Genomic DNA, 24,200 nt, shown 5'->3' with positions numbered 1-24,200 from the left:
TAACCCACAATCCTTCTACTTCCTCAACCTTGGATTCTGTCTTGATGAGGGTTGATGTATATTGCTCACTGACATAAAGTGCAACCCCCCCCTTTCTTCCCCAAGCTGTCCTTTCTATACAATCTGTAGCCCTCAATATGTGCTGCCCAGTCATGGGATGAATCCCACCAGGTCTCTGTTAGCCCCACTAAGTCATAGGTGTTTAGTGCAAGCAGGAGCGCTAATTCATCCTGCTTGTTCCCCATGCTCCTAGCATTAGTATATAGGCACTTGAGCCCTGCGACTGGTGCCTTTGCTGCCCCCCCTCTCCGAGTCCCAAGGGGCCCATTGTTTCTTACCTTCTTGTTCCTTACCTGTTCTGTAGTGCTGGTCTCCCCATGGCTTTCAGGTTTCCAATGTTCTCCTTCTTCAGGCTGGGCTGTCCTTGTGGGTGCCACATGGTTTGGTGGTCCACAGCTTCCCCTGCCCTCGTACTCCCCTCCCCCTGACGAGCCTAGTTTAAAGCCCGCCGGAGGAGATCTGCCAACCTAGTAGAAAACACACGCTTACCTTTGGGGGACAGGTGAAGCCCATCCCAGCTGAGCACGTCCCTCGTCGTGATGTGCGGGTCATTGTCCAGGAATCCGAAGCCTGCCTCGAGACACCACTGCCGAAGCCGCCAGTTGGTCTCTCTGATGCAGTTCTCCTGCCGTCTTCCTCGTCCGGTCACTGGTAGGATGGAAGAGAAAACCACCTGTGCACCGAACTCCTTCAGCACGCCACCCAGAGCACTGTAGTCTGCCATCAGGTGATCGGGGGTTCTCCTGGCCGCATCATTAGTACCCACATGGACTAGGACCATGGGTTAGTAATCGGTGGGCTTGATCCTGGCCTGGATTACCTCCGTCACATCCCGAATCTTTGCTTCAGGGAGGCAGCATACCTCTCGTGCCGACGGGTCCTGGCGACAGATGGGTCCTTCCGTACCTCTCAGGATGGAGTCGCCTATGACGAGCACTCATCGCCTCCTCCTCTGGGTCCTCATGGATCTCTTGATCTATTCGGAGTGTGAAGAACGTGGTGTTTCTTCTTGCCCAAGGGTTTCCTCCTCCCCTTCCATCTCCTGCAGGGTCACCAGGGCCTCATACCTGTTCACCAGTCAGACTGGAGAAGCTGGTACCGGTTCGCTGCGAGCTGCTCTGGTCCTGGCTGTGACTGTCTGCCACTCTGCTGTGGAGGGCACTCCCCAGGCTGCTTCTTCCTTGGGTGCCTGGGCCTGTAGGGAAAGGAAATAACTGTCAATTTCATCCTCCACCTCCCTGATCCCCCTCAGCCTGCTAACCTCCTCCTGGAGCTCCCTCACCTGCGCCTCCAGAGCCCTAAGACGGGCACCTGCTGGACAGGTGCGGGGGCCCCCAATCTCTGCCCCCCCCGGCCCTGCTGGGGATCCCCCACAGGCCAGGAGGTAGGGGGACATCAGCTCCCCCATGGGCTTGGTCTGGGTGGAGGCCTCAGACCTGCCCCGGGTAGCCTTGTCCCCCTGGGCAGAGGTCCTAGCAGCACTCCTCGTAGACACCATTCTATAAGCTGCTGTTTGTAGACCTGCGCGGTGTCTATGCCCTACCCCTACAGGAGTCCCAATCCTGGCCCTCCCGGCCCGCCCGCCGGCGCGAAAGCCTGCGCAAACGCCGGTGTGCTCTTACAGAGCGCACCTGTTTGTGCGCTCTGTTCGCACCGCGCGGCTCGGGAGCGCGGCTCCCTACCGGCTCAGCTATATGGGACCCGGGGGGCTTCCCCTCCGGATCCGGCTCAGCTGCGCCGGGTCCCTCCGCCCCACTTACCTTCGGGGGATCAGCTGCTGCTGCCCCCGCTGCCGCTTCCTCTGCTGCTGCCGCTGCTGCTGCCGCCTCCGGTCAGTCAGTTGCTAAAAGGGGCACACGTGCATGCGGGACACATGTGTGCTGACTCCTCTCCTTCCCGCTGCTGGTTCCCGAGTGCTGGGAACTACATCACCCCGTGGCTTTAAAGCCTGCGGTTTGAATTACCCACCCCGCTCCAACGGCCAATCAGGCACCCCGATCTACCCGGAAGTGCCTGCTGGCAGTTCCGCCCCTACGCTCCCCCGCTGGGGGGATCCGCTGCAATGTTGCAGTCTGAAGAGTGATTGGCATCTCAGACAATCAGTGGTAAGCGGTGAGGTTTCTGGGACCCTTCAGCAAATCAACAGTGAGGGGAGACTCACCACAAAAAGACTACATAAAGGCCACAAAAAATCCCTCCATCTCACCACTATTTAGGGAGGTCCCTATTAATTTTACTTGTAAGATGTTCAGTTGCATATCCTTGCACCATAAATGGCATTCCTTCTGATAGGAATGGGAGTAACTTGATTGCCATGCAACTTTAATATATTTTTGTCTTCATCTCCTCCATTAGTTTGTCTTTGGGTTTCTAGCATTTGTGTTTTTGCAAGGTCACCAGTAACAAGAAGAATAAGTACTAGGTAGAGAGTAACAATCAAAGGCAACCATTATGAGCATACAGAGACGACTGTAGTGGGGTGCGGGGCCTGGATGCAGTGGTAACAGCCTGGCTCCACGAGGCCTCCCAAAGTGTGGGGCCCAGGGCAGTTGCCCTGATTTTCCCCCTCACCCCCAGGAACAGCCCTGCGGGCATATCTACATATGCAATTAATGTGAAGCAATAAACTCCAGAGCTTATTGCTCCAGAGTTTATTGCTTCCCAGGTATTATGTTTACATGTGTGCCCAGGAGTACAGCACATTGAGCTGGTTTGGAATGGCCCTGGCTAGCAGGGGGCCCCAAGGGTCAGCTTGCTAGCCCAGGGCTGCTCCTGCCCAGCTCAGCATGCTGTGGAGGGGCTGGCTGAGGCACAAGGGTACTTCAGTGGGGGGCTGCCGGCTGCCTGCACTGAAGCACCCTTGTACCCTAGCCAGCCTACCTGGCATCTACATGTGCGGTGCTGCAGAGTAAACAACTTGTATTTACAACTACGATCCTGCTGCAGAGTGTATTAGTTTACTCCAGCCTAATTACCCTGCATGTGTAGATGCCAAGACATTTACTATGGAGCTAATTAGTCCTCTGCAATAAACGACTTGTGTAGACATGCCCTATGACTCCTGGCAGAGGCCACAGAACTGAATAAGTGGATCTCAAAAGTAGTATTGAGAAAATTATATGCATGAAAATCAGAATGATATCCACTTTAAACATATTTTCTGAATTTTATTGAAGCATATGGAGTAGTGCTTTAATATTAAATGCCCTCCTCTAATTTCATTATGCTTGCAAATTTAAAAGGTAGTATGTAAGCAATCCCTGACTACCAGATTAGACCTCTCACGTGGAAACTGTTGACCTAGACCTGGAGGAGGGGACTGGTTTTGTCTCTATTGAAAAAGTTATAAATTAAAACAGTTCTCATCAATAAAATTTGATGAGAAAAACCCTGACATTTTCACCAAGAAAGGATCAGCCAAAACATTTAATTTAGGTTTCAACATTTTATTTATATATATTTTGTTGCCACTACACTCTTCCCCCCCCCCCCCCCAGAATATTTTAAAAGATTTTGAAGTAATTTTTAGCAACAAACTGGAAGTTTATATTTTAGAAAAAAATATTGAAACAAAGCATTTTAAGAATCATCTGTTTTCCATGAAAAGTTCTAGTTTGATTAATTGGGATCTTCCAATAAAAATGTTGAAACACTCCCAACCACGTCTAGTCTGAACTGGTCTTTTTGGCAATTAAGTGTTATAATTAACACTAGGGAACTGCAGACTTACTATTGTAGTGCATGTACTTGTGTACCCATCATACTCATAGGCTGTACATTTTAAATGTGAAGGCTTCTCAAAGTAGTAAACAGCAGTGTTTGAACAATATAAAAAGGAACATGGATCATGTTTTTGATTCCTCAGCTTTTTTGTTACCCAGCTAGAGGCACTCTGGGTCTGATACCACAATAGGCTAAGCATCCAGATACTTGGAGCTGATCCAAGTACCTCCTGAAAGTGGGGCTGCCAAGGATCCAAGTTGTGACCTGGAAAGCTCCAAATTACTCCAATTTAAGCTGTTAGCCTAACTACTTTAGCACTTGCTCTAGCTTCAGTTTACCTGCTAGAAAAAAATTACATACCACCTATAGACTTGAGATGGTATTACATTTTATATCTATAAAGAAAGAACAGCTAAAAGTTTTCTGAGCCCTCTCATAGTGCCTTAAAATGGATCTCTAAATGCCTTATTTTGGGAATGATACTATAAGGAAAGCTAACAAGCTCTCCTTGATGTGGCTTTGGCAAACGTGGCATTAAGAAACCAAGAGTGTACTTTGGGTAGAGGGTTTTGTTTTGGCACTAGACAGCTTTCATCACCTTAGCAGTCCTATTTATCATTGTCTTGGCAAAACACAGGGAAATTCTTGAAGTAAGAAAGCTAATTTGTGTAAATTATGCATGCATATGGTGGAAACTTCAGAGATATAAAAGTATGAAACTCCTGCATACTAATTTGAAAATTGACTTAATTTATTAATACCCTGTCTCCTATTTCACATAGAAGTATAGTAAGCTTGAAAGGAGACTTACCAAAGGACAGGGAATCTAGATTGTGTAGGTAAAAGGAGAGTATCTATTGCAGTGCTTCCCAAACTTTTCCTCAGCATGACCCCATTTATGGCCCCATTTCCTCAGCATGACCCCTCATGTGGGGGTCACAACCCACAGTTTGGGAATCGCTGATCTATAGCATTAAGGCAACATGGACAAGAAGTTAGGGCATTGTGCTGGAACTTGTATGTCCTGAATTCTGGTTCTCAGCTTTCCCTCTGACCTGCAGTGATCCTGACTAGGTCATTTTACTGTTTTGTATTTCTGTTTCTCTATGGCATTTGTTGTTGATCTATTTAGGCTGTAACTCTTTGAGGGTGTAAGTTATTTCTGTTTTAAACAGTGCCCACCAAAATCAGGCATTGACTTTTGGTTGAGGCCTGTTACACTGTAACTAGCGAATTGCCTGTCAGGAATGACAGATGAATTTTGAATAATAAAAACAAAACAAAAAAGGCTCCTAACTTTACGGCCTACCTACTCCTTCCCCTCCGTCATGGCAGCACTCCGCCATGCCGCCGCTGTTGCCTCCTGTCTGTAACACTCTTGTTTCAGTAACCAATCAGAGTGCTCTAACAGCTTTACAGGCAGACAGACAGATGGACTAACTTTATATTAGAATACTAATAATATACATTATTCACTGAAAAATTATTCTTTGGGGTATTGATCGTCCAGTGAGGAAATAATGAATAACAGTCGCTGAAACCATTGCTGAACTTTTCTTATCCCAGTATTGAACTAGGTACCATTCTTTTCACATGATGAAATGATCAGAGTCTAATTTGACCTAGAGCAGTCGTCCAAGCCATCACTTCTCTCTTGGTTTCGCTACAGCTGAATATTCCCTTCTCTCTGTGACTTCACCAAGTGTGAGTGTACCAACTGATCACCTTCTATATTTCACACAACCTTAAAAGTGAAGTTAAATATAGACTAATATTGCTACTGTAGACAAAAAGTTCACTGTGGACATAGTTTACCTCTGACTTTTGGCCTGAAGCTAAAGTGTTTCAACCCTTAGTCAGGGTTGTTGGTTGTAGCCATGTTGGTCTAAGGACATAAGCAGAGAAAGTTCTTTGGGTAGATGTGATATCTTTTATTAGACCAACTAAATAGTTGAAAAAATTGTTCTTTGCAAGCTTTCAGGTGCACACACCCTTCTTCAGACATAGGGAGACTTTGTTGGTGTGTGTGCTCTCCTGGCTACAACAGAAGCCAATATCAACCCTTATTCAGGTTTTCTGGGACACCTACATTTGATTCACAGAAGAAAATTTCCAGTGCGTTTCCCAGAAGTACCTTTTCACATATCCAAGGAATCATTTTCCACCAAAACCCACTTGAGGGAAAATGATGCCAACAGGCATGGATAACAAGCACAAATATGTTTTTTCTTTCATGCTTTTCATGTGTTTTTCTTGATTTTCCTAATACCACATTGTCAGTATTAATGACAAATCAAACACTTCTGAGTATGTTATCTCACACTGTTTGTGACTATTCATATTTATTCATCTGGAAAAAACTTGTCTGTGGCTTACTCTAAACCCATAAGTCACTCTCACTGAAGTTATATCCAGGTTCAGAAGTTCAGTACTAACCAAAATCTGGAAGTCAGTTGTCATTTACCTGATGCCATCTAACACAGACAGTTTAAACAGAGAGTTCTTGACTAAAGGCACAGTTCTTGATAAATTTGTCCAGGCACGTATGGATGATTTGTCTTGTTATTTTTCTGTGCTTTTATTTCCTGGATTTTTTGTAGTATGTAGAAGTACAGTCTGTATTACTGTAAAATAAATGGCAATAAGACTCTGCTGGCATTCCATATCTCTGCATTTTGTTTATGCCACCTAACTTAAAAAGGAGGGAAGGGGGAGAGAGAAAAAGGATTTCCTTTAATTTCATCTGCTGATGGATGCAACTTCCATGGTAACTAATGATAGCATTAAATGTTGCTTCTGTCATATAGATGTAAAGCTTTGGGATGTATAGTTGTGTATCAAGGGAGCTATTTGTGTCTGCATACATATGCCCAAAGAAAACAAGCCATAGGTAATTCTCCAAAACTCTAACTTCATTTACAGTCTTTTGTGACTTAAGTTCAAGCCTGTGGGATTATGGACAAACACTGAAATTCCAGGTCTCCTCTCCTCAATTTTCACTCTTGAAAATTGAGAAATGTCCCCAAATCCCTCCTTTACTACTTCAGAAAAATTAAGCAAAGCATGGGCTCAGGTGGTTTTCAAGATAAGAGGGTCCCCACACTATGGAAATCTTAATACCATAGATCAGTAATAAAATATTTAATCAATATGCTTCTTGGCAGGTTGCCAGTCCAAAGAGAAGCATAGGAATAATGTTATTTTTTTAACTTTAGCCAATGATGAAATGAGCAGCTGCATTCAAAACTGACTGAACCTTGCTTGACTAAAAAGCTAAGGCAGCCATGGGTGCTCATTTAATGATAAAAGGAGATCTTCAGCTTACAGGTTTGATCTGATAAAGGAAGACCTAATGCTCTAGAGAACTGGGGTTTTCTGGCATCAGAGATAGGTTTGCACTTTAGTTTTCCCTGCACTAACAGTCATGTACCTGAAGAAATAAACTCTACTGAACAGGGCTGGGATTGGAGTTTCTCATCTATCTCCACTGCAGACAACTGATGTCTTGCAATATGAAACATGATTCTTCTTGTATTCTATGTCACCGAAGGTTGTTCAAACCTAACAGTCCCTTTGAATCAGACTATAGTATTTGACAGTCTTCTACAGTGGAGAATTGACTGTGTTGGCTAAATGGTGTCAGAAGTAGTGTTTCTCTACATTGTCTTTTAAATTACCTTATTGTTAATGCAGATCTAAAATGCACCAAATACTGGCTCGCTCAGCTCCTAGCATAAGCTGGTATAACTTCAAAAAATTGGGGAGGAAGTTGTTTTTCCATAAAAGTCCCCAAGATGAAATAAGGGGTCCTTTCAGGGGCTTTCCTCACTCATGTCAAATACTGTGCCTCTAAAACGTGTTTGTATATGTGAATTATTGGCACAACCCAGAGTACTTTCACCTGGCTTTCCACCCTCCTCCTTTAAGCCAACTTGTAGCATTTGTTCTTTCAAAATTTATTATCTGGCTTGTCTTCAAAGAGCAGCATTTGTGCCCCATCTTAAATGTGCATGGAAGGTAAAAACATAAAGAGCTGACCACACATACCATACACATGTGCTAAGATGCATATGGTTGTTTCATGCAACTTCTTTTTCTACTCTAGTTCTCAGGCAAAGGAAAAATAAAAATAAAACCTCTTTAGAATAAATTCCAAATGCTAGTTGAGTGGGTGATCTTATGCACTTGCTTACAGAATAATCATTCAAAGGGAGCATTTGTGATGGCCTAGTCTGCTTACCTGTGTTCTACAGAATTTTTTCCCCAATAATCCCTAACTACCAGATAGAACAGGGCTGTCCAACAGGAGGCCGTCAAGCCCTGTAAGCCTTAACTCACAGCCCGTGGGTTCCCATCATCTTTGCATCCTTGGCTCTCTATGCTTTACCCATAGGTCTGGCCGCCACTCCCCTGGGCCATCACTACTTTTCATTGTCTGCTCCTGCTGCCATCACCAGCTCTCCCCGTAAGGCTGATAGCATCTCTGGAGGCCCTCTATGTCCTCCAGCTTCTGCTTTCCTGCTGCTCTTCTGGCAGGAGGGTGGTGTGGCCTGCAGAGGAGGCAACATCCAGGCAACACAGCCCGGTCCTGTTAAGCAGCTGGACAGCCTTAGGTGAGAACAAGGCACCACCTCCTGAAACAAGATGGTCTACTTGCAGATTACCTTCATTCTGAAAACTTTTTAACTTATTTTCCACTTGAATGTATCAACCTTCATCTTTCCAGACATTGACTCTTGCTTTGCCTGTAAGTACTTCTTCAATTTTATATGTTTACAGACAGTGATAAAGTGTGTATCCTTCGCTCTTATACATATGCAGCTTCTTTAGTCGCACTGTAAAGCAGGTTTTGCATGCTTCAAATAAGGGTTGTGGCTTTTCCCTGAGTCTCTTCCAATTTGCAGCATATGAATGCTGATATTAGCACTGGATGCAGTATTCCAATAATGGTCTCACTAAGGTGGTCTGGAGATGGAATAAAACCTTGCTGCTCCTAGGTCCTTATGGTCTGAAGGATTTCATCAAGGCTTTCATGAGTCCTCTCAGCCACAACATCATGTCTTTCAGACTATAAAGCCTAAATAGAGTTGAGCTGGAATAGGATTTTCTGTTCGGTAAAAACTTAGAGATCTTGTAAATCTTTCTCTTGTCTAGTAGTAAGGAAGAAAAAATGTAAGAATTGTTCACAGAAATGTGGCCACAGTAGCAGTCAAAACCAGGAAGGACACAAGGAGGACACTACCACAGGCAAGGAAATGTTCTCTGAATATATTCCCAACATCATGCCATTCTACTGACTGGGCTGCACAGAAACCTGGAAGTCATGCGTTTTGGGGCTGTTAAGGAGTCAGGTGGACAAGCTGGTAGGAAATGAATGTGTTCCACTGGAATATTTCCAACTAGATCCAGCATAATGTGCAAACTGAAAATTCTTGTCCAGCTATTTGGAGTGCACTTGACATGCTTCTCAACATAACTTCCTTACTGAATGCTTAGATAAGTTACAATTAAACCTTAGTGGCCAACTCGTGTTCTCAAATTAGATCAGAACTTTAGCAGCAGTTCACATCATACTGCATATGTCATACTCTGAAGTAGCAACTCCCTAGGAAGACTCTTATTAAAAGCATGGCTGCTGCAAAACTGGAAGAAAAAAAGGTTTATATGGCCCTTACTGTTCTTGATTCCAGTTTTTCAAATGTAATTAACCCTCCAGTTTAAAAATATGGCTTCTGTTTGTGGTGACGTGGGTATTCCTGAGTGTTTATACCCACAAAAACTTCAAAGTTTGTTTTGTTCCTGTTACGCTCACTTCCCATCAGTTGCAAAATGGCCATATAATGACTAGAAAAAGATGAGTCTGTGACTTAACAAGCTGCATTTGCTTATTTGAAGTTAGGAAATCGTGGTTCGGTGTCATTTGTCTTTAAAATCAATAAAATCCAAGGCTGCTTATATTTGTAAAGCTGTTTTGTAATGATGATTGAGGTTTCTTCTCTTATTGAAGGAAAGGACCCATTTTCAATGGAATGTTGTAGCTTTTTAGGGAATTCAGCCCTAATTGTTATATATAACAATTTACTTATATTTATATGTTATATATAACAATTTAAACTTCTGTGAATTTAAGAAGCCAAATTGCTTCCCTATGTTACGGAGATGCAAAATGAGGGCATACAATATAAATGCAACTATGCTGTGTTTCAGTGTCAAAGACATAGGGCTAAATTGTCTCCTTCATTGAAGCATGCTTACAACCTGGTGGGGGCTCTAAATAGTAAGAGTTGGTTATGATTGATAAGAAGCTTTATGCCGGCTGAGGATTTTCTTTTTGACAAGAGCCTGAATACAATGAGCAAGTGTGTTGGGAACACTGGCTTTTCTGCCTTAATGTGGGTTGAGAGTATCCCATCTTCTAGGCAAGTCTCAACTGGCCAGTACATCCAAAGAATTTCACATTTATGCTACTGGTGTAAGAGGGATCTTGGGTTGAGAATGTGGCCCATTGTTGACGACCATCTAGATTATGAGTTCTTAAAACAACATAAGGATAAACATATTTATCATGTTGTTGTTGTAGTTTTGGTCTAGCCCAACTTAAAGATTCTCTCATGTGACTCTACTGAATTCTCTTCATTTTGTGTGTCATCGTAGGAAATAAACACTCAGGCTGCAGATACATCTGCATCACCACATATCGCACATTCAGGCATTCATGCAGCAAGGTAGAAGCATGGGGAGGTTTTCTGACTATGGAAGATCCCAGGGTCAACCCCTCCCCTCCTCACCACCCCCCCCCCCCCAAAAAAAAAAGTGGGGTAGTGCATGCAGGGTCAGCATATTCTGGCCAAAACTGGAGCCTGGCCAGCCAGAGCCACACTCCAGCTGCTGGCCAGGCTCTGAGTGGCAGGATAATTTTCAGGGTAGTGAGGTTCTACCAGGACACCCCTGTGATTAGAAATGATTTTACCTATTGGTTTAGAGGAGAATGATGCACTTTGTAAAAATATAAAGGTCCAGATTTGATGCAGATTAAATTAAAGGGGAAAAAGTGCAATCAAACCTGACTACTGAAATACTTAGTAACATGTACTTCAGAGTTCAGTTTCTGATCACCTTACAATGCTGGCTTTAAGCAATAATATCATATTGGATATAAATATCATTTACCAAATAATTGTTTGCTTGTTATTCCAGTAAACGGCCCCTCCATTCCCCACAAAGAAGCTATTTCAGTAATTCTTAAGCTTCTGTAATGTCATTCTATTCTATATAGACTCAAGGACAACGTCCAGATGAGAGCAGATATTTGGTTCCCTGGGAACAAGTAGCAGTGGCACACCTTGTGCTGCTGCTACTTGTCCCTGGGGAAAACCCATGCCATGCATGCTCTGGCATGCAGCTGGTTACCCTAGGTGAGGTGGGGGAGGTTGGGGCCAGCAACTGTGCCAGCCCCAGCAGCCTTACCTGAAGTCCTGGAGGTTGGGGAAGCTGTAGACATGGCGGTCCTCTAGTGGGAAACCTGGCCAGCAGCCAGAATATGGCTCCGGCCAGCCAGGCTCCAGTTTTGGGTGGTGTGTGCTGCTGCCACATCTGCCGCCCCACATCTTTTCCTGTTTTTTTTTTTTTTAACCCGAGGATTTCCCAGGGTCAACCCCCCAGTCCCCACTGCAAGGTAGCAGTGCAGGGAATGCCTGAATGTGCAGTGTGTGATGCTGCAGACGTATCTGCGGTGCCACATACTGCATGCTCGTATGGACACAGCCAAGGAGCTGACAGGGCTGGCAGAAACCTACAGTAGAAAAGAATCCCTGTTCCACCCATGTTATTAAAGTAAGAAAAAGAGGCACCATTTTGAAATCTCTAATTGTATATTAAGGTTAGTTCTGTGGTTTGCATTTTTGCAAGAAGGATGACATTAAGTCTTTTTTAAACTCTTAACTCTCATAATGGGAAGCTCCTTGAAATGTGACTCTGGGTCCATAGGCCATTTTTTCTTGTCAAGACTGGAGATGTGAAACAGAACAGCCAAAGCTTATAATGAAAAAAAATCTGGCATCCCCAAACAAAAATGGGGTCGGCCATAGCTACATTGTTTACCTAAATAAAATAAATAAAGCTGAGAGTCTGGGGAGTGGACACTGGATTGTAGGGATCTCTCATTCATGTATTTCTGTAAGACAGAGTTACAATTGTTGGGATTTTTGTGTAAGTAGAGAATGTACGAACAATAGGGATCACTCACTTTGCCTAGTTCTGAAATTCAGCCACCAATACAGAATAACATGAGAACAGTTTGAGAGGAAGTGTGGAACACTATATTCAACTGAAACTAATTACCTGATTAGATTTTGGCCTGGATGTCAGGGTTGACATCCAATGGTCTTGGCGATAATACCTGCAAACAAAGCCAAGTCTAGTCTTTTTTTTTTTTCTTTTTTTTCATTTAAGGACTCCAGACAAAACTTTTGAACTTGTGTGCTGAAAGTTAAGTATTGCAAAAATAGGCCACATATATTTAAAGCCCTGATGGTTCACAGGCCTGTCAATAGGCACTTGGCACCTTTGAAAACCAACATGCTTACTGGCATTCTAATTTAAGCATAGGTTGACTTTCTTTAAATATAATGCAAAACCCAGCTTTCATAGCATCTTGCTGGATCCTCAGTACTGTCTCAAAAGAACATGTTATCTGTAGAATTAGTAACACTATCCCTGCAATGTTTCTGATTTTCCTTTTAGAAGTGTATCATCCAAAGACTGGGTTGATGTATTTCTTCCCAGTTCCAGATATAAACCATAATAACCTTACCCAAGAAGTAAGGTTACCTGGTTTGACTTCATACAGTACTTTTTTTTCCACCCACCATCATAAAAAGGGGACCTCTGACTTTTAGTACATCAAGACTCTTGCCACTTCTATAACCCCTTCTTCCACCTTCTCAGTAATAATGTCTCTGTCTCTCTCTGGCTTTGAAGATGGCTTTGTAACTTTTTTTTAAGCTTTCCTGTCAGAAATCTTTGTGCAACATTCCAAGTGCCTGAAGTGTTTGGATGCTCTACATGTATTTATATAACATTAAACAAATGGTTACTGTTTATCTCTGGACTGTTGTAAAGAGACAAAGCAGCTATTTATTTTTTCAGAGAGATTTTTAGCTTTTCTGGAAAAAAAAGTTATTTTTTTAACTACATGCTATTACTTAAGTTGCAGTCCATTATCATTGGTAGAGGTATGTTTAAGCACTGGATACATGTAGACAGGTTGACCACTGCAAAGGGCATTTGATCTGGATCTTTCTGTTTGGCTGGAAAATCCAGAATTACCTTCACCTCCAACAGTGCTTTTCTCCTCCAGTCTCCTATCTTATACATAGGAGGTTGGAAGAATATCTCAGGTATGTTGTTAAGCTCTGTATAGGTGACCTTGTTTTCTAAGGAGAAATGATAATTTGGAAGAGTTGCCAACTAGATCAAAATATTGGTCCACAAAATCCAATGGGCAGTTTCTGACCTTGACAGATGTCCAAGAAACTCAACAGATGTATATTAAATAATCATTGCATTGCAAAATACTTTATTCCTATCTTCTCAGTAAAGTTTATTAACATCTTTTTTCAAAAAACTAAATTCTACATATAAAAAAGCCTATTACTTTTTTTAGTTCTACTAAACTATTTGCCTAGAATACTGTATGGTTAACTATGTTAAATATTTCTTCGTGATACTCTTGAATTTATCGCTTGTTACCCACTGGATCCACCCCATCAATATATGTGGATTTATTCTTAAGGAGGCATCATAAAACCCAAGAAACTTGAGAAATAATATTAAGGAGGGTACTTTGATAAACACTACTTAATACCTAAATTGACTAGGTATTGTAGGTTGGAATTGACAAGGCTTGGATCTCATGGCTTCAACCAGTGACAGGAGAATTCATGTTATATAACCTTTTTGTTTTGTTTTGTTTCCTCTCTGAATGAGGTTATGCAGGTGAGTGATCACAGGAATGGCTGAGCTCCTCTGACTCCTGAATCTTGAAAGCAATCAGTTTTAGCATATATTTTTGTACCCTGACATTTTCCATTTGACCAATAAAAAGGTCAAAGCATCAGATTTCGAAGAGACAACAATAGTGAGGTCTTAAAGCAAGGGATATTCAGCTTGGCCTTACCTTCTAGTGACCAGAAACTTGTTCTGGCTGGCACATTTGAGGTCCAATGAACCCTAGAAATTACCCAGTTTCTATGAAAACTAGATGCCTCTTGAGTGCTATTAGTATCCCAACTCCACCGAGAGGTTCCATGTAATTGAAGAAATCTTATGTTGGGCTCGGTTAAGGAGTTAATGGATGATGTATGTAGGAGGTCAAAGTGGGTGTTTTAACTCCATTAGAGCAGATAGTAGATGTATTTTTCCCTCTAAAGCAGGTGCATAAAGTGTATGGTGATGCTAGCTAGAAAACTTGGTGAATAATATCTAACTGCTAAAAAAGTAGGCAACTCTCCTTTCAGATTAAATAAGAGTAACATGTATTTATATATGTATTTTCTAACTATTACTTACATTATTGTTGCAGGATGATCTGGAAACTCATCTTTTCCATTTTTCTGGTGGCAGCCTTCATTAGAGTAACAGAGACCAGGAAAAACCGTCCTGCAGGAGCTATTCCCTCTCCATATAAAGACAGCAGCACCAACAACTCTGAAAGGCGGCAACACCTAAACAAAGAAGTACTGGCCTCTAGCCAGGAAGCCCTTGTTGTTACTGAGAGGAAGTATCTTAAAAGTGATTGGTGCAAAACACAACCCTTGCGGCAGACTGTCAGTGAGGAGGGCTGTATAAGCCGTACCATCATCAACCGCTTCTGCTATGGCCAGTGCAACTCATTCTATATCCCACGGCATGTGAAAAAGGAGGAAGAATCTTTTCAATCCTGTGCTTTCTGCAAGCCTCAGAAGGTTACCTCCTTCACGGTGGAGCTGGAGTGTCCCGACATGGATCCACCTTTTCGACTCAAGAAAATTCAGAAAGTTAAGCAGTGCCGGTGTATGTCAGTGAACCTCAACTCAAGCAAACAATGAGAGCAAGGATGTGGCTGCTGCTTGGTGTTACCACATCATATTTGCTGTTGCCTCTCCTTTCCCATGAGCACACTTATGGGCTGGTTATTTTTTTTTCCTATCAGGAGGCATCTCTCCAGCAGGGAAGGAAATCTGTCACTTGCCTACTGGAAATAAAGCTTATCCTGGGCTATATTAGGCACCTTGCCATAAAGCTTCAGTATATCTATCTCCAATGTAATCTTCTTATTGAATTTTTAAGGGTGGAGCAGGCTCCAAGAATTTGGGATTGATCTTCCAGGTGACTGATGGCTGAGTCTGGCATTACCATTTCCACTATGTGGAAAAAGCCCTCTGCCCTACACTCCAGTACCCTCTGTGTGAAGAGGAGGAATCTTTTTATGGCTCTCGGTCTTCAGTCCAGAACTTTTCACTTTGAAGTGCTTGGTGCTGTTGTCTGAGGCTATGTGATGCAGAGACCAGACACAGTACTATACTATGAGAAAGTGAGAGTCTCTAAAGAGCCTGATCATGATAAAACAAGGTGAAATGTGGGATGATGAACTGTCCTAGGCTTAAGAGTGAGAGAGAAAAGCACCAAGGGAGGGGGCGGGGGGTGTTAGGTCAGCCACCACACTTGCTTCAATAGATTGACGATATAGTTCTTTGCTGTTGTAGTTAGAATATAACAAACACATGGTCTCTTCTGCAATGTCTATTTTGTAACCTAGCTATAGTAAACAGCTGTTTAAAGTATTATAGACCTAGCTATGTATATTTGTTTCTTGTGGTGGAAACTCTGGAGGCTAGATTAAAGCTTCTTGAGGAAGAGACTTGGGTGCTAGGTCAGTCACCTGACTTGAAACTGACAGAATTTGAATGGGCTTTCAGTAGATTCAACATTACTTTTTTTTAACTCCAAAAAGGACTGTGCACCATCCAGTTATTACTTTGTATTTATGCCTGCTGGGGTTTGTGTTTCACTTAAGTTATTAAAGCACCGTAGCATATAAGACAGACTGTAATCATTGTTGAGTTGAACACAAAAGTTGCCATACATGTATGTCAGTCAAGTTAAGACTGTTAGGAGTTAGGACTGGTGTTTTCCATATGCGGAATGGAAATCAAGTAATTTTTCTGTTGTCAGAAGACAAAACAATTAGTAAATGCCATAAGAATGTGTCACTGCTATAGAAGTGAGGATGGATCACTCACACTTCTATAGAAACTGGGAGGGAATGAGCTGTTGTAATTTCTGAAGCACTGTTGACCCATTTAATTTTTGGTATAAAGATATAATAAATCAGTATTGGTAGATTCTCTTAGTTCATTTACAATCATACTAAGTTACTTACTTGGCAGAGTTTAGTGTGTCTGTATATTCAGTAGGTTCCAGTTCAGTTAATTTTCTGTGTTTTAAAGAGGAGAACTTTAAAGTAACTGGTTGCTAATAAACATTTGAAGAGCATACAAGTAAATAACAATGACAAATGTGACCTTGTTGCATGCCTCAGCGCTTAGCACATACAATACTTCTTGTTCAATTAAACCAGCTTACTATGGAGCTCTTCACTGCCAGCTTCTTCAGATATGATCACTCCAAGGGGTTAAAGTGTTCAGGACTGTTGCCAAATACAAGTTTAGTGGCACAGTTCTCCATTATGTGAGACAGGCTGCTTTAAGAGGCTTACAGTACTGATCTTTCCTAGATCTCATCAATCGGTTTACGGGGATTGGCACAGGGAGGATGGGGTTGAGCAGGCATGTTATCCCTGCTATATGAACAGCTATGTTGCCTGTGTTTGTTACACAATGTCAGGGCCGTGTAGGGAGACTCCTAGCACAGCACTGGCTTTAGAAGCTGCTGCTGTTGGCTGTATGCCAGCCAGCCACAGATTGGGGACTACCAAATCCAGACTGTTGGACTTTATTGATCAAAATGAAAAGGGTGAGGTAGGAATGCCTGCAATCCATTAAGACTCCAGGGCTATGAGACTACCCTTGGAGAAAATCCACCTAAAACCATGCCCTTGCATTTAGGTCTAGCTAGAAAATGCCCTAGTACCTTCTTCATTATATTAAGTCTAAAAATCATTTTAGGTAAAATGTGCAAGGATTCTTATTATCTTTAAGCTACACCCAACGTGGGCTTCTCACCGGTTTGCAAAATAAATATGAAGCTCCTTCTTGGGGCTTTTTATGTAAAAACTGAGTTGAGCTTGTAATGGTTAAAACTGTATTTAATTCTTGTTTTATAAATGAAAACAAAATGAAATTATATAAGTATAATGTAATTATTTTATAGGTCTGCTATTAAATTATAGAACAAATAAAGATACTCTAGGGTTATACGGTAAACAGGTGTGCGGGCTTTGCTTCAGAGTTCGGTGTCTAAGTTCTAGGTGGGGCTCTACTGGCTTATTCTGGGTCCTCAATGTCCTTGTTTCTGCTGCAGCGGGAGTTGCACTGCCTCAGGAACAGGTAGGAACAAGACTGTGGCTCAGCATTCCCGAAATTACTCACCTGGTTTAGATGTGAGAAGGGGAAGTATAGAATCATAGATTCATAGAAAATGAGGGTTAGAAGGGATCTCAGGAGGTCATCTAGTCCAACCCCCTGCTCAGAGCAGGCCATCCTCACCTATATATTCCTAGCCAAGACGTTCTCTAGCCGAGTATTAAAAACCTACAAGGATAAAGATTCTTCAACCTCTCTGAGTAACTTGTTCCAGTGCTTTACTACCTCCTCATGAGAGAGCTTTCCAAGCTCAGTTCCCTCAGCCTCTCCTCAGAAGGCATATGCCCCAGCCCTCTTAACCATTTTTCTTGCCCTCTACTGGACTCTATCCAATTTGTTCACATCCTTTCTGTTGTGGTGGGGAGGGGGGTACAAAATTGGACATTGTACTCCACATGTGACCTAACTAGTGCCAAATAGAGGGGAAGAATCATGTCCCTCAATCTGCTGGCAATTCTACTGATGTAGCCCAGTATATGCTTTTAGCCTTCTTGGCAATGAGGGCACACTCTTGACTCAAATTCATCTTATTATTCATTGTAACCCAGGTCCTTTTCTGCAGAGCTGCTACTTAGCCAGTCAGTCTCCAGCTTATACCAGTGCATGAGCTTGTTCCATCTAAAGTGCACAACTTTTCATTTGTCCTTGTTGCACCTCATGAGATTTCTTTTGGCCCAATCCTCCAATTTATCTAAGTTCCTCTGAATCCTAGCCCTACCCTCCAACTTATCTACTACACCCTCCAGCTTGGTGTCACCTGCAAACTCACTGAGGATTCACTCCATCCCCTCTTCCAGGTCACTGATGAAGATCCTGACCAAAACCAGCCCCTCAGCTGACCCCCGGGACACTTAACATGATACCAGCTGCTAGACATTGAGTCATTTGAGTCTGACCATCCAGTCAGTTTTCTATCAACCTTACAATCCACTCATCCAACTTGTACGTCCTTAGCTTGCTTGCAAAAATTTTGGGGGCAACCATATCAAAAGCCCTTCTAATGTCAAGGTATATCATGTTCATTGCTCTTCCCACATCTACAGAGCCAGTCTTCTTATCATAGAAGGCAATGATGTTGGTCAGACATGACTTGCCCTTGGGGAATTCATGCTGACTGTTCGTAATCACCCTCTTTTCTTCCAAGTGCTTAGAAATAGATTCCTTGAGGACCTGCTCCATGATCTTTCCAGGGTCTAATGTGAAACTGACTGCATCCCTGGATTCTCCTTTCTTAAAGGAGGAGCCACCATGAATTTTCAGAGATAATATCCAGGAGCTCTGCAATTCCATCAACCAACTCCCACAGCACCCTTGGATGCATTGCATCAGGCCCCATGGACTTGTACACATCCAGCTTTTCTAAATAGTCTCTAAACTGTTCTTTCACCACTGCTGGCTGCTCACCTCCTCCCCAAACTGTGCTCCCAGGGGCAGTAGTCTGGAGGCTGACTTTGCCTGTGAAGTCTTTGGTGAAAAAGGCATTGAGTACTTCAGTCTTTTCCACATTATCTGTCACTAGGTTGCCTCCCCACTGAACACTTTCCCTTATCTTTCTTTTGTTGCCGGCATACAGGCAACCCCCCACTTAGCACTCTTAAGTGGTTCCGGAATAATGGAGAGTTAAACAGAACAGCATTAAGCGAAACTCATTTTCCCATAGGAATTAATGTAAATAAATATAATTTGTTACCTGCTCAGGGCCACCTTGTCTGGTGCTGTACCATTGCCACCCACCTGGGCCCTGGCCACGGAGGCACTGCTATTGGTCACCTCCATACGGGGTAGTGGTGAGGTCATGGCCACAGCTGCAGTCACTCCAGCCTGGGTCCTCCTTCTCCCTCCTGGTACAGCTCAGCCTGGCTCCATAGAGCCCGTCAGACTGGACACCGTGCTCCTGCCACCCGCCCTGAACCCCTGCCGTCCCTGGGGCACCAGCATGGGCCCAACGCTCACCCCCACCTGCTCACTTACTGCCTGCTGTTTCCATTTCCCCATTTTCCCACCCACTGCCGCCACTTCTCCCCCCACCCAACCCATCTGCCAGCTGCTCTGGCACCACGTGATGGAGCATTATAACAACACTTGCTTAGCGTTAAGTGGAATCAGGTATGAATTTAAAATGAGTGCTATAGTGAAATAGTGCTAAGTGAAACTGATCTAAGCAGGGGTTTCCTGTACTTGTAGAAACCCTTCTTGTTACTTTTCATAACCCTTACTAGCTGCAAATACAGTTGCATGTTGACCTTCCTGATTTCATCCCTGCATGCTTGAGCAATACTCTTATACTCCTCCCTAATCATTTGTCTAAATTTCTACTTCTTGTAAGCTTCCATTTTTCATTCTAGCTCTCTAAACAGAGTTCCCTGCTTAGCCAGTTTAATGTACTTCCATACTTGCTAGTCTTCCTGTGCATCAGGATGGTTCATTCCTGTGCCCTCAGTGAGGTTTCTTTAAAATCCAACCAGCACTCCTGGACTCCTTTCCCCCTCAGGCTGGCCTCCCAGGGAATCCTTCCCATCAATTACCTCAGTGAGTCAATGTTTGCTTTTCTGAAGTCCAGGGTCCTTACTCTGCTGCTCTTCTTCCTCCATTTCCTTAAGAACCTGAATTCAATCGTCTTGTGGTTGCCACTGCCCAAGCTGCCATCCACTACTATATTCTCCACCAATTCTTCCATGTTTGTGAGCAGTAGGTGAAAAAGAACACAGCTCCTACTTGGCCTCTCTAACAGTAGCATAAGAAATTTGTCCCCAACACTTGCTAACAACTTCCTGGATTCCCTGTGCACTACAGTATTGTCCTCCCAGCACATCAGAGTGATTGATGGCCCTCGCCATGAGAACCAGGGCCTGTGATCAGGAAACCTGAATGAGCTGTTAGAAGAAAGTCTCATTCACTGCATCCTAGTGGTCTATAGCAAACACCTGCTACAACATAACCCTTGTTGCTCTCCCCCTCCTGCTTGTGTTTCCAGTTTAATAGTGGAGCTCTGAGCAATCATCGAACTCTGAGCAATCATTCAACTCTTTTACATAAAGTGCAACTCTTCCTCCTCTTCTCCCATGTCTGTCCTTCCTGAACAATTTGTACCCATCCAAGACAGTGCTCCAGTCATGCAAGCTCCCACCAAGTCTCTATTATTCCAATCATGTCACAGTTCCATGACTGTGCAAGGACTTCCAGTTCTTCCTACTTGCTTCCCTGGCTCTGTGCATTTGTGTACAGACATTTGAGGTAACAAGCCGATTGTCCTACTTTCTCAGGAAGAATGAGAAGGCCTCTCCTGTTTCCCCCTCCTGCTTGAGTTTCCTACAAGTCACCATGCGCTTCCCCACTTACCTCAGAGCTTTGGTCTCCATTTCCCAGTGAGCCTAATTTAAAACCCCTCTCACTAGGTTAGTAAGCCTGCTTTTGAAGATGCTCTTCCTTCTCTTTATCAGGTGGATCCTGTCTCCTCCTTAGAACATCCCATGGTCAAAGAACCTAAAACTACTGATGACCCCACCTCCAGAGCCATGCATTGATTTGCAGGATGTGTCTGCTTCTGCCTGGGCCCTTCCCCTTGACTGGAAGGACTGAAGAGTACACCACCTGAGCCCCCGTCCCCTTCACTCTTGCACCCCAGAGCCCTGTAGTCACTTGTGATCTGCTCAAGGTCCCCTCTGGCAGTATCATTCATGCCCGCATGGATAAGCCCCATGCTAGTAGTCAGAGGACTGGATGAGTCTTGGTAATCCTTCCATGGCATCTCAGATCTGGGCTCCAGGCAAGCAGCAGACCACCCAAGACAACAGCTCAGGCCAGCAGATGGATGCCTCCATCCCCTGCTCCAACCAGCACCACCTACAGCTTTTGCTTAGTGACAGTGGTCTCAATCCTCCTCCTCTGTTGCTCAGGCTTCATCTCTGTTCTCCAGGCAAACTGCTGCAGGTGGAAATGAAGACTTCTGCTTGCTGCCAGAGGTAAAAAAGTTCCAGCTTCCACCTTCCTGGGAGTTCATGTCCTTTTCCTTCTCTAGAGCTGCCTCTGGCAGTCCTTTCACTGCTGGAAATCTCCTCTAGCATTGGATCAATGAAGTCCTTATGGTAGAGGATATTTTTACAGGCTCACCACCTCCTCCCGTAGCTCTCTTGCCTGCACCCTGAGGGATACCATCAGGAGGCACTGCTCACATCACAAGCACTCCTCCACCTGGCTGTCATTGGAAGGAACCTGCAAGTCACAGTCTCCACAGCACCAAACTGGGACCAGGGCTGAAGCCTCAACAGTGAGCTGTCTTGCCTGGACAGATACCTCACAGGTGCAAGCAGAGGAGGAGTTGGAAGTGGCAGTGGCTCTGGCATTGCATATGTCCTTTAGCCATTTCTCTGGATCCCGTAATCCACTGTCTCTCTCTTCTTGCCCTTTTTTCCAAGTAGACCTTCATTAGCAAATGCCCCCATAAGATGACCTGTTCATTACTCCTTGGTCCCAGAAGGTTCCCTTTTCCCTGCTAACCTGCTTCCTTTCACCACACTTACAGTGAAGGAAGGTGAGAGTGTTTCCAGGCAAGCTCTCTAGCAAACTTTTCCTTATGCTAGACTCTAATTAAACAAGTCTTTTAACAGGGCTTAAGCATTGGTCTAATTGCTGAATTTTATCTACTAATACATATGTTACTGTTAATGAAAGAAAGAGCTTACCATAAAGGCTCCCCTTCAAAGAGTGGGGTGGCAAACTGACCTGCCATCTCCTTTTATACTCTCCTGGGCCTGGACTAGCTCTGCCCCTTGTTAGGGCTTTTGTCAGGCACAGGCAGCAAGCACCCAGCTAGTAGCACTTCCAGGTGCTCAGATCATACACCCAAACACTTAGCAAGCCAAATAGAAGCAACCTTTAATTTACATTCCCAGAGCAGGATCTGGTGCTTGGTACCTGGCTCCTCTTCCCCTTCCTCCTCTTGCTTCCTGTGAACTGCTTGCAAACTGCCCTGTTTGCTCTCTCTGTTTACTTACACTGCATTTGCCTTAGGTTGGGGATGGGGAGGGAGAGTAGTGGATTGCTACCAAAGCAGGTGCTGACTGGGGATTGGCTAGAGGATGATTTGCAGCAGATGACACAGTGGCCAGCATGTGACTTTTTTTTTCAATGTAATAACCAAAACTATGCAGTGCCCATGACACTTTTTAGTGGAAAAATCCCATAAAGGTAAATGAAACCAGTGATGATGTACCCAAATTGAACAGAATAACCACCTTTTGAAAGGTTTTGTTCTGTTTTGTTTTAATGCACTAGAGAAAAAATGTAATTCTACAGGTATGCAGGTAATTGAGAATATCTTGTAGAACTAATCTCTTTCTGATAATGGTAACAGAATTTATTTATGGACAGAACTTTTTATTTGGCCATACTCGTGCTTCTCTAGAAGTTCATACTAGTAATAACTAACTAATGTAAATGGAAACAAGTAAAAATTGTAATCTGAATAAAAAAACTCCCCCCACCCAAAAAAAAAAAAAAAACACAAAAAAAATGGCATCAATTGCATCATGGATCAGCACCTAGCTCTAGGTTAACTGTGATATGTTTATATGAAATAATTAGACCACCTTAATGAAAAGCTATACAAGTCAAAAAGCATCCAAAGAGCACCAGTTTCTCTTTATACTGTAGTAATTCATAACACCCTGTTAAAAGCAACCACAGATGCAAATCCTCCTCTTTCAAAAAGAAATGGTCCTTGCCACTTGAACTCAAGAAAAATCTCCATTTAGGTATTAGTGGTATATGGTTCCTGACTCACCTAAGGAGTTCCCATTCTATGCAGAAGAGAGAACTGCTGTTATGATAACCTATTCAAGACAGTAGGCACAGATTTACTTGAATTTGGAAAATGTCTTTTCCAGCTGAAAAATAGTAAATAGCAAAAGTTCCAAGGATAGCTTCCCTTCCTCTTTCCTAGAAGTGCCGGTCTCCACTCTGGAACTCTGATGCCTTCATTTGCAGACTTCTGTACTGGGCAATCTTGCATAGGATTCAAAACAAACCTTTAAGTTATATGTGAGAATCAAGAATGGGTGATATAGGTTATTGCATAGCTAAGGTAACTTCTTGTCTTAGTCTATTACCCACAAAAATCTTTGCCTCTTACAGATTTCTTGGACCATCATGGCTAAAGCATCACTACAACACTTACAACTTAAAGTTCTTAAATGAAAGGTCTCAGGAAACGGGCAGTGGGCCATGTAGTTTTTGTCTAAAATTGGTCCAAAATTGTAGTTTTGATCTGAAGAACAAAGACTAGAAATGGTGAAAATGAAGATTAGAAGTTTTAATTGGAGCAAAGGGGCATACACTCCACTGCAATAAGAATAATTTCACTGCAACATTGACTATAATACTGACTACCATGAAATATCACCCATCATTCCATTCTTCCTTTGCCACAAACTTATAAAATAGCCATTGGTTTAAAATACAGTTGTTGTTTTTTTTTTCCTTTTAGTGTCAACTATGTTTTAAGGTGAGTAATTATGTTATGCTTCACTGGGCTTGAGCTCTTCTAATGTTGTCTAGGTGGAGTGGCTCAGATCATGCTACTCCTACATGTATTTTGGGAAAGAAGGAATCATGTAGCCAGCATCTGTGACTTCTCATCTGTTTGGTTCCCATGTTCCCCTTAGCTGCTTCAACAGACTTTAGGCAGAGCAAGACAAACCGTCTGCAGTTCTGTCTATTCTGCTAAGAACTGACCTCTAGCTGTGGCACCCCAACCATCTGCCCTATTACTGTGGAACAGTGAAGGAAGTATATACACTGTTATCTAACTGACTTTCCATTGTAGAAAGAGGCAGA

General features: G+C 43.3%; 1 protein-coding gene across 2 annotated transcripts in view; it reads left to right on the top strand.

Moving 5' to 3' along the window:
• Positions 1–17,207, top strand: part of GREM2 (gremlin 2, DAN family BMP antagonist) — an 80,471-nt gene extending 63,264 nt beyond the window's left edge. For both annotated transcript variants that reach the window (XM_059715777.1, XM_014600025.3), the window contains one exon: positions 14,366–17,207. In XM_059715777.1, coding sequence (XP_059571760.1) covers positions 14,367–14,870 — 504 coding nt within the window. In that variant the 5' untranslated portion in view covers position 14,366 and the 3' untranslated portion in view covers positions 14,871–17,207. The remainder of the gene's footprint in view (positions 1–14,365) is intronic.
• Positions 17,208–24,200: the final 6,993 nt, after the last annotated feature.

Source organism: Alligator mississippiensis, chromosome 1, assembly GCF_030867095.1.
Source record: "Alligator mississippiensis isolate rAllMis1 chromosome 1, rAllMis1, whole genome shotgun sequence".
Classification (NCBI taxonomy): domain Eukaryota; kingdom Metazoa; phylum Chordata; order Crocodylia; family Alligatoridae; genus Alligator; species Alligator mississippiensis.
Note: the sequence above shows the minus strand (reverse complement) of the source record. Positions and strands in the feature narration are given on the sequence as shown.